This window comes from Rhinopithecus roxellana, chromosome 14, assembly GCF_007565055.1.
Source record: "Rhinopithecus roxellana isolate Shanxi Qingling chromosome 14, ASM756505v1, whole genome shotgun sequence".
In the NCBI taxonomy this organism is placed as follows: Eukaryota; Metazoa; Chordata; class Mammalia; order Primates; family Cercopithecidae; genus Rhinopithecus; species Rhinopithecus roxellana.
In genome coordinates this window covers 135,132,129-135,148,239 of record NC_044562.1, presented here as the reverse complement: position 1 = coordinate 135,148,239, position 16,111 = coordinate 135,132,129, and the positions used below count along the sequence as shown (strand labels likewise).

Genomic DNA, 16,111 nt, shown 5'->3' with positions numbered 1-16,111 from the left:
AATTCCCACAGATCCTCCATTAGACTGGACAGTCAAAAGTCTCCTTACTAACGTGCTTATAACTTAATAAGTATACATAAAATGGAATAATTTAATTGTACACAAAAAAACCAAGAAAACTCTCATTTTAGTTATTGAGTGATTTACACTTAAGAAATAAGTCAATAATGTTTCATTCTTTGAAGAATCCCAATCAATATATCAATGCGAACAAAGCTTGATATTAACTGAAATAAGTGCTAAAGAATAATATTTTAGTTATGGATATGAATAAATCACAATTATTTGCTTAGAGTATCAATATGTTTAACATTAATGTGCATGTTAGATGTCTTCCTAAAGTTAGGGATGAAATAAATATGAAATTTGAAGCATAAAGCATCTTTTAAAGTTGAGCTGCTAAACTGTAACCTCTCAGTCCCTCAAGTAAAGGAATGTGCAGATTTTGAACAATTCCATAGCAGCAGTGCGCACTCAGTAGAACACAAATTATCTTTGCTTCTTACAGCAAATCACAAGTACTGAGTAAGAAACAGGATTTCCTTACCCTTCTTTGACTGTATAACACTCAATATAGCTGTTTTTTAAAATGTGAACTTATTCAAAATGCATAAAAATATAAGAATGTACAATATACATATATACCTCCTAGTGGGGTCAACTGAGTGCCTTTTCGTTAGACATACAAGGACGTCTCAAGGCACTTAAGGGGTTAAGACACAATGCATGCATTCTTTTACATCAAGTATGTGAAATCACATGATTTGGAATAAGCCAACCTTATGATAAATATAAGTTACATTATTAAATCCAAGAGAATTTGTAGATTCATATTTATATTTTCTATAAGATGCTGGTAAATGGACAATGTGCAGCATTTCCTGGGAACAGCAAATTCCACCTTTCTTCTTCTGAGCAGCAGGCAGGTCTCTACAGGGGTGTGCAGGGAGAAACGTGCTGCATCCATAGGCAGTGTATTGGCTAATATTAAGAATGATATTGCTAATATTTTAAAAATAAAATCTGGTAATCAGTATAGTAAGTACGCAAACCACTGCAAAAGACCAGAGCTGACTCCTGATGTTTACTTCTTTTTGCTTTCATGATACAGGTGTATAACAGAGATGATGAGAATTTTGAGCCTTGTTTGTGGCAATTCTACCAAAAGGGGATTGCATGGCACCACTACAAAATTTCATAAATTACCCTGAACATACTCAGTTATTTACTATTTGTTCGGAGCAAAGCATGAAACAGTTTTCAAATACATGAGTTATAGATTTTGAAAGAGTGACATTTTTTAAAACATAAAGTGCAACAGTGCTGAAGTTTTCAAAGTTTTTTTGAGTTCTTCATTTTTTTTTGTAAAATGCCATTTCCTGCGAGCAGCATTATGGCACAGTGAACATAAGGGAAAGCAGTTTTCCAACACATATCCCAGATTTTTCTGCTTTCTTATTTATTTGATGATGTTGTTAAGGGTTTAACAAAGCCTTCTTCATAAACTTTCAAAATAGCTTCACATACAAATCTGTATTGACTCTGAAAAATAAAATATAAAAAACAGAATTGATCAGAAAAGTCAGAAAACTGCCCTCTTCCCCACAAAAAGACAAACATCTCATGTGGCTTGCTTACTTCAAAAATAAAAAATAAAACTGCATAAAGATACCACTTTTCACTAACAGTCTAGACTGATTAAAAAATAAAGTTTGGCAATATATTTTATTGGCAAAACTCACTTATATGTTGTTGGTAGGGATGTTAAAATACTGCAGCCTCTATAAAGGGGAATTTGGCAGTATATAACAAAATTAACCTAATTTACCTCTTAACCCAGCAATCCCACTTCTAAGAATCTATCCAAAAAATAAACCAGAAAAAGAAACTGAAAACACATATCCACAAGCGAGGCTATTCATTGCCTATTTATAACACAAAAGGTGGAAACAATTTAATTGCCATCAATAGGGACCAGGTGACTACTGTACATTCTCACAGTGGAATACCAGCTAGTTGGGAAGAAAAGGGATAAAAGTCTACAAACTATAGAGTAGGTTATTTTATTAAGTAAAAAAAAGCAAGGTAGGTAAAGTACATGTAATATATTATATTACCTTTATAAAAGAAAGGGAGGAAAATACAAATATCTATGTCGGTATATGTCAAGAAAAAAAAAACAATGGAAGAATAAATTATTTTAAAAATAGTTTCTTATAAAGGGATGGAGGGAAAAGGGAGCAGGAGAGGGACAGAGATTAGCCTTCATTAAATATACCTTCCTTCTTTTTAGATTTATACTTTGGAATAATGTAAATATAGCATATAATTACAAAAATTTTTAAATCCCTAAGAATTGACAATATCATGAAACTCATCAATGTGTGTATCTAGTTGATGACAACCACATAGAGGAGAACTATTTGAAGGGACATTTTCTTTTGAGACGGAGTCTCACTCTGTCACCCAGGCTAGAGTGCAATGGCACAGTCTCAACTTATTGCAAACCTCAGCCTCCCAGGTTCAAGAGATTCTCCCGCCTCAGCCTCCGGAGTAGCTGAGATTACAGGCACCTGCCATCATGCCCGGCTAATTTTTATACTTTCGTAGAGACAGGGTTTCACCATGTTGGCCAGGCTGGTCTTGAACTCCTGATCTCAGGTGATCCCCGCCTGCGTTGGCCTCTCAAAGTGCTGGGATTACAGGTGTGAGCCACCGCACCCGGCCCTAAAGGGACTTTAAAACAGTAATTTGACTGACGATGGTGGCTTGTGCCTGTAATAAAAGCACTTCCGTAGGTCAAGGTGGGAGCATCACTTGTGGTCAGGAATTCAAGACCAGCATGGGCAACATGGCAAGACCCTGTGTCTACAAAAAAAGAAAAAAAAAATTAAATGGGTGCTGTGGCATGTGCCTGTAGTCCTAAGATACTTGGGAGGTGGAGACGGGAGGAACATTTGAGCCAAGGAGGTTGAGGCTGCGATGAGTGATGATCACACTACTGCATACCAGCCTGGAAAGACAGCAAGACTCTTGTCTCAAAAATACTGCAAACAAACAAACAAACAAACAAACAAATAAACAACTCAGTAATTTGACTGAATATCTGTGGGAGAATATACTCAAAGGGCAAAAAGAGTTGTGAAAAAAAGGAAAACTCTTTTTATTAGCCATGCTGTTTATAGTGGTAGTGTTGTTATTTTGAAACAGTTGTGTCATTCTAAGTCTTTCACTGCTAATATTGTAGAGAACCAGTATTCTTGTTAAAGAAGATGTAAAAGAAGCTAAGTAAAAACACTGTGGTCCTGAATTTGTATTGGAAGCATAAACATTAACCTGTGATAAATGTATTTTCCTAGTTGTGCAATTTAACATTTTGAGAGACTAAAATTAACCCAAGCAAATAAAAGTCCTTAGTGCCCTTAGGTTGGTGCCTAAAATAGTTTCTCAATACACAGAATCACGCTTCTTGGAGAAACTACTGATTCTAAATCAGGGGCACAAGGTGTATAAGCTGGGCCTGGACATATTTTCTGATAGTAACAAAGCTATCAAAGTTACCAGGGTCTCGACAAAAGGACTCAGAAGCCAAGCTGAACAGGTTCCCACTGGCCAAAAATAGGACAATTTGGGTGTCATTAAGAAAAATAACTACAGGCCAGGCATGGTGGCTCACCTGAGGTCAAGAGTTCAAGATCAGCCTGACCAACATGGAGAAACCCCATCTTTACTAAAAACAAAATTAGCCGGGCCTGGTTGTGGGCGCCTGCAATCCCAGCTACTCAGGAGGCTAAGGTAGGAGAATTGCTTGAACCTGGGAGGCAGAGGTTGCAGTGAGCCAAGATGGATTACGCTCCAGCCTGGGCACCAAGAGCGAACTCGTCTCAAAAAAAACCCAAAAACCAAAAACAAAAAACTACAATGGGTTGAAACACATCAACTATGTTTAAATCCTTGATTTCAAAATAATACCCAAACAAAAGTTAAGCCATCACCCTTGGAGGAAGCTAGTAAATGATTCATTATATTGAAAGCTTGTAGATAAACGGAAAGAATCAAATGTTTTTCTTGCCTTCCCTACACATGCTATACCACTTGCTAACCGAATAGTAGATATGAAGTTTCTCTTTAAAGAAGTAGTCCAGCTAATACAGACAGAATGATAGAATTAGAATATCATTATTTTGCAAATCTAATGAATTAATGAATGCAGGGATTGATTGCTCAAGGGTGATAACTTCACAAAAAGAAAGACAATCAGACATTGTGTGCTTTTGAAGAAAGAATATGTGACCTAAGATGCTCAAGCCATACATGTATCACTTTTAGGAAACACAGAGAACACCACCTTGAGGACGTAAACTGGCAAAATTCACGCCGTTGGAAATACATTGTAAATAACCTGATTCGTTTATTAAATAAATTACCAAAAAAAAAAAAAAAAAAAAAAAAAGACAAGATATGAAGGAGGAAGCTTTCAATTAAAAGAGATTTAAGAGACATATAAACCAATCAAAACGTGTAGACTATATCTGAATTCTGTTTTTAAACAAATTATAAAAACAAAACCAAAAGCCCATGTGTTCTATGATCCAGGAATTCCTCTTCTAGGTGTATACCTGAAAGAAATGAAAGCAGGGCCTCAAAGAGATCTTTATACATCCATATTCTTAGCAGCATTATTCACAATAGGCAAAAGGCAAAAGCAACCCTGTCCACTGATAGATAGATAAATGAATAAAGAAAATGTGGTATGTTCACTCTTAGAAAGGAAAGAAATTCTGACTTATGCTACAACTTTGATGAATCTTGAGGTCATTAATCTAAGTGAAATAAGTCAGTAAGAAAAAGACAAATACATGAATTTACTTACATAAAGTATCTAGAGTAGTCAAACTCAAAGAAACAGAAAGTAGAATGGTGGTTACCAAGGGCTGAGGGGAGGAGAAAAATGGGAGTTTTTAAATGGGTACAGTTTTGGTTTTGCAAGAAATTGCAAATTGGTTGCAAAAAAATGTAAGTATAATCAACACTACTAAACTGTATATTTAAAAATGGTTGAGCTGGTAAATTTTATGTTATGTATATTTTGCTATAATTGAAATCTTTTTAAAAATCCTATTATGTAAGAATATAGATATAAGATCTCAAGAAAATGCAAGCAAACCAAATCAAGCAATATATAAAAAGCATTACATACTATGTCCAAGTGAGATTTATCTCAGGAATGCAAGGTCAACTTAACACCTAAAAATCAATGTAATATACCACCTTAATAGAATAAAAGACCAAAAACCACATGATATCTCAGACGCAGGAAAAGCACTTAACAAAACTGAACACACTTTCAGGATGAAAACACTCAATGAATAAGTAACAAAGGGATCTTCTTCAACTTGATAAAGGGCATTTATAAACAATCCATGGCTAATATGATAATTAGTGAAAATCCAAAAACTTTCCCTCTAAGATTAGGAAGAAGACAAGTGTTTTGGTCTCATCACTTCTATTCAACATTGTCCTGGAGGTTCTATCCAGGATACTTATAAAAGAAAGACAAAGAAAAAGGAAAGAGGCATCTAGACTGGAGAGAAGTAATTTATCTCTATTTGCAAATGACATGATGACATGATCCTGTCAATACAAAATCTTAAGAAATTCACTCTCTCACACACAAAACTATTGGTTAATAAAGTAAACAATTCCATTTACAATAGCACCAAAACACACTAAAATACTGAGAAATAAGTTTAAATAAATGCAAGACTTGCATGCTGAAAACTACAATTAAAATTAAAGAATACCTAACTAAACAGAAAGACGATCCTGTGTTCATGCTTTGAAAGATGTAATATCACTATTAGAACAATACTTCCCGATTTGATCTAGAGATTCAACCCAATCCCTGTGAACATTCTGGCTGCCGTCTTTTTTTGTTTGTTTGTTTGTTTTTCCAGAAAGAATAAACTTATTCAAAATTCATATGAAAATGCAAGGGACACAGAACAGCTAAATCAAGCCGGAAAATGAAAAAGAGTTACGGATTTACATTTCTTGATTTTAAATTTTACAACAAAGCTACACTAATGATGACAGTGTAGTACTAGCATAGGAAGAGATACAGATAAATGGAATAGAATTAAAAGTCTAGAAATAAGCCCTTACATTTGTGGTCAACTGATTTTTGACAAGAGCCCTGAGACAATTCAACAGGAAAGAACAGTCATTTTAACAAATGGTGCTCGGACAAGTGGGTAACCACATGCAAGAGTTAAGTTGGAACCCTATCTCAAACCACACACAATAATTAACTCAAAATGGATCAGTCTTAAATGCAAGAGCTAAAACTATAAAACTTGTAGACTCATTGATGGGTTAGGTAATAATTTCTCATCTATGATACCAAAAGCATAAGTGATAAAGGAAAAACAGATAAACCAGACTTCATTAAATTCAAAACTTCTGTGCACCAACTATTATAATCAAGAAAACAAAAAGAGAAAATGGAAGCAAATATTTGCAAAACAAAGATCTGATCAGAAGCTTTTATCCTGAAAATATAAAAAAAAACTTACAACTCGACAATAAAATGACAGCCAAATTCAAAAACAGGCAAAAGATTTGAACAGTTCTCCAAAAAATATATACAAATAAATAGCTAATTATCACATGAAAAGATGCTTAACATCATTAGTGATATGGTTTAGCTAGCTGTGTGTCCTCACCCAAATCTCATGTCAAATAGTAATTCCCAGTGTTGGAGGAAAGGCCTTGTGGGAGATGACTGAATAATGGGGGCAGACCTCCTCCTTTCTGTTCTCGTGGTAAGAGTTCTCTACAAGACCTGGTTGTCTGAAAGTAGGCAGCACCTCCTGCTTCTTTCTCTCTGTCTCTCTCCTGCGGGCCATGTGAAGACATGCTTGCTTCCCCTTTGCCTTCCCCCATGATTGTAAGTTTCCTGAGGCCTCCCAGTCACACTTCCTGTACAGCCTGGGGCACTGTGAGTCAATTAAGCCTCTTTTCTTTATAAATTACCCAGTCTCAGGTGTTTATTTACAGCAGTGTGAAAACAGACTAATACAATTAGTTATCAGGGAAATGCAAAACAAATTCACAATGAGATACTACTTCATACCCAGCAGGATAGAGAGTAACACGTGTTGATGATGATGTGAAGAAAACAAAATCCTCATACACTGCTGGAGGAACTGCAAAATGGTACAGAAAATTTGGAAACATCTGGCAGTTCCTCAAAAGGTTAATCAGAATGAAAACATGACCTGGCAACTCCACTCCTGGGTATAACCAAGATAAATGAAAACGCATGTTCACATAAAAATTCATGGCAGCATGACTCATAACAGCCAAAAAGTGGATACAAACCAAATAAATGTCCATCAACAGATTAACGGATGATCAAAATGTGGCAAAAATCCTTACAATGAAATATTATTGAACAATAAAAAGGAATGACTTTAATGATACATACTGTAGTACAGATAAACCTTTAAATATGCTACTTAAAAGAAGCCAGTTAGAAAAGACCAAACTATGATCTCATTCATATAAAAGGTCCAGAATAGGCAAATCTATGGAGAAAGAAAGTAGACTGGTGATTGCCTAGGTGTGAGGCTGGGGGTTGGGGGAGGTTAGAGAGGGTATGAGGGGAAACGGGAATAATTGTTAATGAGCTTGGATTTTTTTTTGGGTGGGTATGAAGATGTTTTAAAAATTATATAGCCGGGTGTGGTGGCTCACGCCTGTAATCCTAGCACTTTGGGAGGCCAAGGTGCGTGGCTCACCTGAGGTCAGGAGTTCAAGACCAGCCTGGCCAACATGGAGAGACCCTGTCTCTACTAAAAATACAAAAATTAGCTGGGCATGGTGGCGGGTGCCTGTAATCCCAGCTACTCGGGAGGCTGAGGCAGGAGAATTGTTTGAACCCGGAAGGCGGAGGTTGCACTGAGCCAAGATCATGCCATTGCACTCCAGCCTGGGCAACAAGAGCGAAACTCTATCTCAAAAATTAAAAAATAAATAAAAATTATACAGTAGCGATGGTTGCAAGCCTCTGTAATACACAAAACCCACTGAATTATACATTTTAAGCGGCTGAATTTTATGGTATGTGAATTGTATTTTAATAAAGCTGTTATAAATTTAAAAGGACGGTTTTTAGGAAACAACTAGAAATTTAAACTGGTAATTTGATAATATTAAGAAATTGATTACAGTTCGGCGTGATAATGGTACTGTGTTTTTATTTAAAAGGAAAATCAATCCTTATCCTTTAGAGATACACACTAAAATATTATGAACAAAATGATATATCTAAGATTTGCTTCAAATACAGGGAAAGTGAACAGCTATACAGATGAAACAACATGGCAAATGTGGGATCTGAGTATAAACATGATATTCATTATATTGTCTATGTTTGAAATTTTCTGTAATTAGAAACCAGGCTGGGCATGGTGACTCGTGCCTGTAATCCCAACACTTTGGGAGACTGAGGTGGCAGGACAGCTTGAACCCAGGAGTTCAAGACCAGCCTAAGCAACATAGTGAGATCCCTCTCTACAAAAAATAAAAAAATCAGCCCAATGTGGTGGCTCATGCCAGTAGTCCCAGCAGAGGTGGGAGCATTGTTAAGCTTGGGAGGCTGAGGCTGCAGTGAGTTATGATCACACCCCTGCATGCCAGCCTGGGCAACAGAGTGAGACTCTTGCCTCACAAAACAAGAACAAAAAAATTATAGGCACTTACTGGATCACACAGGTTAATTTCCTTCAGGTAACCTATTCCACCAACAATGCTATTATTTCACAATGGCTTAATCAGTACAAAAGATAATTTTAACACTAAAATTCCATGATTCCTCTTTTGGCTCCCAAAGCATAATTAACACTCAGTGTAGAATACACTAAAAAGTACCTTAATTTCTGTAATTTTTGCTGTGGCAATGTAAGTTCTTTTTTTTTTTTTTTTTTTTGAGAGTCTTGCTCTGTTGCCCAGGCTGGAGTACAGTGGCACGATCTTGGCTCACTGCAAGCTCCGCCTCCCAGGTTCACGCCATTCTCCTGCCTCAGCCTCCCAAGTAGCTGGGACTACAGCTGCCCACCACCACGCCCGGCTAATTTTTTTTGTATTTTTAGTAGAGATGGGGTTTCACCGTGTTAGCCAGGACGGTCTCGATCTCCTGACCTTGTGATCTGCCCGACACGGCCTCCAAAAGTGCTGGGATTACAGGCGTGAGCCACCACGCCTGGCTGCTACAATGTAAGTTCTTATGTAAAAAGAAAAACAATTTCACCACAGCTATTTCACAGAAAGCAGGTCTATCAAGATTCTCCAGTTCAGGGATACTATCATTCTCAGCATTCCACTTGACTAAATAATACAAAACAAGTTCCTCTGCGCCTATTTAAACACTCAAGATTTCATATGCCAGGCAACTTGCATGTTAGCAAAACTTTTTCTGTAAAAGGCCAGATATTAAATATTTTAGAAATAGCAGGCCTTATGGTACTGTTGCAACTTCTAAAATCTGCAGCTATAATATCAAAGTAGGCATAGACAAATGAGCATGGCTGTGTTCCACTAAAATTTTATTTACAAAAACAAGTGACAGGCCAGATTTGACTAGTGGGCAGTAGTTTGCTTACCCCTGTGCTAGAGGTTATTTGACCATGGCAAGGAATTGAAAAGATAAAAAAGGATAAAAATGTGATTTAGAATACACGTTGGTAACAAAAATCATCATGTTAAGAATATACACTTGTATATGAAGTGCAGTACTCACAGGTGTTTGGATCATCATGGCTCGTTGATCTCTCATTGTTCTTACAATATCTAGTGGATAAACTGGCTGATTGCATTCAATGAGACACATGGCTGTTTCCATAGTAATAAGAACCCCAGTTCTTCCGATTCCAGCACTAAAAAAGACAAATATAGGCAAGATCTTACTGATACTATTCTGTTACACTATTTGTGGCTTTTGTGCATAGAACTGAATTATAATATAGAAGAACAATATCATTTTAATATTTTATATTATAAAAGTAGGAAGCCAAATATAGAATATTTTGAAAACAGAGAAAAAAAAATGCACTTCCTCATTTAATATTAATTAAATGTTCTGTACCTTCCATCTACCACATTAGTTAGAAAAATACTATTTTAAAGGAGTTAAATTTCAGTTTTTAAAATCTGAATAAGGAATAGAAGCTTACTGGAGCAACTCCTCTTTAAAATTCAAAATGATAGAATGACAATAATAAGCCATCAATAAATGCACAAAAGACAACAATATTTTACACTCAAATATATCTTTTTTTTTTTTGAGACGGAATCTCGCTCACGCCCAGGCTGGAGTGTAGTGGTGAGATCTCCGCTCACTGCAACCTCTACTTCCTGGGCTCAAGCGATTCTCCTGCCTCAGCCTCTCCAGTAGCTGGGATTACAGATGTGCGCCACCATGCCTGGCTAATATTTTTTGTATTTTTAGCAGACACGGGGTTTCAACATGTTTGTCAGGCTGGTCTCGAACTCCGGACCTCAGGTGATCTGCCTGTCTCAGCCCCCAAAGTGCTGGGATTCCAGGCGTGGGCCACCACTCCCGGTCTCATTTTAAATAAAATTTAAATTAAATTTTACCACTGAGATAGCCAAAAACAACTTTTTAACTTCTAATCTGTGAACATGAATGTAGTAGTTATCAGGGACTTGGCATATAAAATGGTGTTTCACCATTCTTGCTACTTTACCTCCCAAATTTTGGTCTATAATCTGTTTTGATGATTTGAAACTCTACTCTTAAAATGTGTTGGAAAGTTTAAGGATAAAGAGATACCTCAATATAGCCTCTGAATAAATCACTTAACAAAGGTGGCCATAATAGGGAGGGAACAACTGTCTCTTAATCTCTGGATCAGTAGCAGTAAAGCCTGGAGTCACCGTATTTGGCCCTTTGAGGGCAGAAGGGGACCTTGGTCTCAAAGAAAGAAAGAGTAGCCTGCTGTTTACTTAAAGCTTTTAGAAGTAGCATATCCTTTGGTAGGGTCACTTCAAGAGAGGTAGGAGTACTCAATGAATGTCCTAAGATGAGCCACAGGCAAGGAAGAAGGAAGGGAATCTAAATATTAGGCTATAACCTAATGCCTAAGCCACTGTCTGAATGTGTCCCATAAAATTCCTACGTTAAAACTTAATCACCAATGTGATAATATTAGGAGGTGGAACTGGTGAGGCATGCTGGCTCACGCCTATAATCCCAGCACTTTGGGAGGCCGAAGTAGATCCGTGGATCCCTTGAGCCCAGGAGCTCCCAGCCTGGGCAACATGGCAAAAATCCACCTTTACAAAAAAATACAAAAATTAGCCAGGTTTCGGGGTGCATCTGTACTTCCAGCTACTCGGGGAGGGGGTGGGGGCTGAGGCAGGATGACCACTTGAGCCTGGGAGACAGAGGTTACAGTGAGCTGTGATCATGCCATTGCACTCCAGCCTGTGTGACAGTGTGAGACTCCAACTCAAAAAGAAAAGAAAAGGTGGGACCCTTTGGAGGTGATTAAGTCATGAGGGCTGATGGGATTAGAGCCCTTATAAAACGACTTTAGAGAGTGGGTTCGCCCCTTCTGTCCCTTCTAGCATGTGGGGAAACAGTATTCGTCCCGTCCAGAGAATGACACAACAAAGTGTCATAATGGAAGCAGAGAGCAGCCCTCATTAGACCCTCAGGAGAACCTGTGTGTACCCTGATCTTGAACTTCCCAGCCTCCAGAAGTATAACAAATGCATTTCTGTTCCTTTTAAATTACCCAGTCTCAAATATTTTGTTACATAGCACAAATGCACTAAGACAGCCCACAGTACTGTATTTCATAAAATCTATTGTAAATTGTTAAGACCAATTTCAGAGGTGTCACAATACGAAAAGGAGGAGCATCTAAGAATCAGTGCAATCAGTATTATTTTTATGTCTTATAATAAAGTTACTGCCAATCAGATGTTAGAACATATCTTTTGCCTTCTACCTTCAGAGCATAGCTCTGAGTTCTAATTATCACAGTGACAATAACAACATAAGGACAAAATAGGTACTCTCTTTTAAAAATGACATATCTGTTCATCTATACATTCATAAAAGATGGAAAACAGAATACCTGCAATGGACAACAACGGGTTCTTCCTTGCCAGCCCTCTTGTTTCGTACATGACAAACAAAATCTAGAAAGTCACTGGAATCATCAGGGACTCCATGGTCAGGCCAGGCTATGTACTGGATCTGAGTGAGTGGACGGCTTTCATTTTTCTAAGAACAAATGAAAAATTATGCACCTTGACGTATGCATTATTTAAATTGTCCCTATAAACCTCATAAAAGTAATCAGGAAAGAAGGGAGGGGGAGATGATAGAAAACTAAACACAGCTTGCAGCACACTTAGCATTGATCACTAGGTCAGCTGTTCTCTGACCCGCTTCCTCATAGTTGTGTGGTGCCTGCTGCCTCAATACCAGAGACCCCATTAACAAGATTATAGTTCCCCTTAACTGTTCTACAGATAACAACTTGGGACATTATGAAACGTTAAATTTCCCCTTTGAGATGTTCTTTTGGGTCCTGCAGACCAATGAAACTAGTGACTCAGTTGGTCTAAAGACCCTGAGATAAGCTAACTCACCAAAGAATGCAGTTTCTACCTCCGGATGATTTCATCCACCTTATCCCAACCAATCAACGACCTTAATTTCCCAGCCCCTTGCTCTCCACCATCCCCTTCAAAACCCCATCCCAGATCTCATCTCCTCGGGGAGATGATTTGAGGGTCTCCTCCCATCTCCTTGCTCAGTACCCGGTGATCATTAAACTCTTTTATCTGCTGCATCCCTGCTGTCTCAGTGTATTGGTCTGTTATTGCACAGCAGGAATATGAACCTGTTGGTACTACGACATTATCTTTAAAATATATTCATGTCATTGGAATTTTAGAAGGAAAGCAAAACCAACTGCTCCTCTTCTCCGCCAAAAGTTATGTATAAACTCATTAGAATGCAAAATTTCAACAAAAGGGAAAGAAACTATTTTATAGAAATAGTTGTATCCATTTAAGTATTGGCTAATTACATTACTACTTTTTTTATAACTCAATTTCTATATGTGTAAAGTATTTTAAAAATGATAATCAAGTACATAGGTAGAAACAAATTAAGAACCAGAGAAATGCTTAAAGAAAACTAATGAATTCTTGGGTGAGCAAAAATGGTAAAGTAAAAAACATTTTTTGTGAACAAAGCTGAACTAATCCTCATACAATGCAGACGAAATTATGGAAATCAGAAGAATAAAATCTCAAGATAAATGTATATTAAAAGTTGGAGTTAATAAAAACACAAAGTCAAATTGTGAGATTAATTCTTTTTGGAGAGCCAAGGTTGGTATAATGGAGACAGTAAGAGTACTGGGTTTAGATACATCTTGGTTCAAATCTTGACTCTGCCAGTTACGGCATTCGATGTTTCAGAAAATAATTTCCTTCAACTGAAAAATGAAGTAACATCTATACTTTAAAGCATCAGTCTTATGCTAAAAAGACTCCATGAGAGGACCTGTAAATCACCCAATCAGCTACTTGGCACCACATGCTCAATAAACGGTTGCTACAGTCATTCAATACTATGATTATAACTATGGTTATTGCCATTTACACTAGAGAGAGCTTCCTGAAAAGTAAAAGGTATTCAAGGCTTGAGGTAATATCTGCTATCATTAATCCATCCATGTATGTATTTATCTATGGGAACAAACTTATTTTCCCAATAACGTTTGGCTCAAACTTTAGAAACTAACTCATGTCTTAGTTCTAATGTACTCAGGGTGTGTAAAGAAAAGCCACTATGGTACATAAAACTGTCATGGATAATCTACAGGTGGAGTATAAGACTATGCTAAAGAGAGACTTTATTTTATATAAACATACATAGCCTATCTTTCATTATCTATTTGAGAAAACGAAGAAATGTCGTATTGGCTTGACCTGTTACATTAGACCACGAGCTACACAGTATATGTCACCAAATCCTAAATTCATTCTGATGGACTCTAGCCCATAAAATATTGAAATTTTAAAATTCTTGTAATTTTAGCTTCATTCAACGCCAGATTCCTTTTCTATAAATTAGCACAACTTCTGGCTTCTTCCCTTTTAGTGAGTAAAGCTCTGTCTCTCCGGTTTCCTTTAATCATGCTCTTGGGGTTGGAGGGGAGTTCTCATTTCCAAAGGCTTGACCATTGATAGGATAGTCCTGGGCACTCATAGCTTGGGCTATTTGCTCTTCTCTAGCAGTTATTTTCTTATTTTAGTCCCTTTCAAAACCAAAAGTAGTTGGCAGGGGCATATCTAGCTGCAGGCAGAGAAAGTAGGGTACACTGTCTCTAGCAGCCTTACAGAACTGGCAGCATGATGCTCTCCACATACATGTTCCAATTGGGATACTGAGCCATCATTTATTAATCAGTTTCAATTGAAGCCAAGGGGACTGACTCAGGCAGAATTAAGAGCTGGCAATTAGAAATCTACACCCCATCTGCTGTCAGAAGGTCCTGGTTACAACCTTTTCCTTCTTAATACATAGGTGACTGTGAAGTTGCTCTCCTCTACGCTTTTAAAAAAGGAAAATAATTTAATAGCTTTCTATTGTTTTTTCCATTTCCACAGACACACCCAAATACCGTACTGACACTACTTGGAGTGAAAGTTTTTTTATAATGAAACATATCTAAATAGCTATTCTGAATAGGCAAAGTAGTAACTGTAGTAAGTATTATTTACTAGACTACTTTTTCACTGACCATCCATATTGAGTCATAGAAACTAAAGAAAAACATTAATTATGTAATAGAATAGAATACTCTTAATGAAATTCCAAAGTACCCCATTAAAGCAGATAAATAATTCAATAATTTTTATAGTATTTCCTAGTAACCAATACTCAAACTAAAAACATTTTCAGCTTTCAGTCTTTACCTTGAACACAACAGTTCTAATAAACAGACATCCGGCCTTCTTACCTCTTGGTTAAACAGTGTCATCTTCCTGAAGATATAGGCAGTGTTTCCTTCTTCAGAGTGGCAGGTAACTTGGTAGCATCCATAAGATGAACTGCCTGTGGGTTCTGGCCAATATTGGTGACATTTAACCTGATATTGATATAAATAAATAAAAAATAAATAAAATTATATACATACAGATTCAAGTTCTATTTTTAAAAATGTTTTAATTTTTAATACATTTCAAACTCACAGAAAAGTTACAATAATAATTTAATAAATTTCATCCAGATCTGCTGACTAGTGTTTTTTTTTTTGTTTGTTTGTTTTTTTAGAGATGGAGTTTTGCTCTTGTTGCCCAGGCTAGAGTGCAATGGCAGGATCCTGGCTCACTGTAACCTCTGCCTCTTGGGTTCAAGCGATTCTCCTGCCTCAGTCTCCCAAGTAGCTGGGATTACAGGCATGCACCATCAAGCCTGGCTAATTTTGTATTTTTAGTAGAGACGGGGTTTCACCACATTGGTCAGGCTGGTCTCGAACTCCTGCCTGGTGATCCACCCACCTCGGCCTCCCAAAGGGCTGGGATTACAGGTGTGAGCCACTGCGCCCAGCCGACATTTTTTCTGTCACTTTTTTCCCTTTGTAATAGTAAGTACTCTGGCTGTATTTTGAGACAGCAAAAATCCTCATTGAATCTTAGATTTTTTAAAACAGCTGTAATGACAAGTAATTCATGTACCATACCACTCACTTGTTTAACGTATACAATAGTTTTTAGTATATTCACAGAACTGTGCAACCATCACCACAATCACTTTTAGAACATTCCCATTACACCCAAAATAAACCCTACACCAATTAGTAGTCACTGTTCATTCTTCCTCATCTGTTCCCCCATCCTTACCCCAGATCTAGACCACCACTAATCTACTTCATGTCCCTACAGAGTTGCCTATCCTGGACATTTCATATAAATGCAATCACACAATATGTGGTCTTTTTGACCTCTTTCACTATGCTAACTGTTTTCCAGGTTTACCCATGTTGTAGTACGTATC

At 37.1% G+C, this 16,111-nt stretch overlaps 1 protein-coding gene across 5 annotated transcripts in view; it reads right to left on the bottom strand.

Annotated features, from left to right (window-relative positions):
* Positions 1-1,063: 1,063 nt before the first annotated feature.
* The window catches only part of PTPN4 (protein tyrosine phosphatase non-receptor type 4), a 235,143-nt gene continuing 220,095 nt past the window's right edge, over positions 1,064-16,111 (bottom strand). For all 5 annotated transcript variants that reach the window (XM_030916377.1, XM_030916380.1, XM_030916381.1 and 2 more), the window contains 4 exons: positions 15,075-15,203; positions 12,168-12,316; positions 9,803-9,938; positions 1,064-1,542 (listed from right to left, as the gene is read on the bottom strand). In XM_030916377.1, coding sequence (XP_030772237.1) covers positions 1,456-1,542; positions 9,803-9,938; positions 12,168-12,316; positions 15,075-15,203 — 501 coding nt within the window. In that variant the 3' untranslated portion in view covers positions 1,064-1,455. The remainder of the gene's footprint in view (positions 1,543-9,802; positions 9,939-12,167; positions 12,317-15,074; positions 15,204-16,111) is intronic.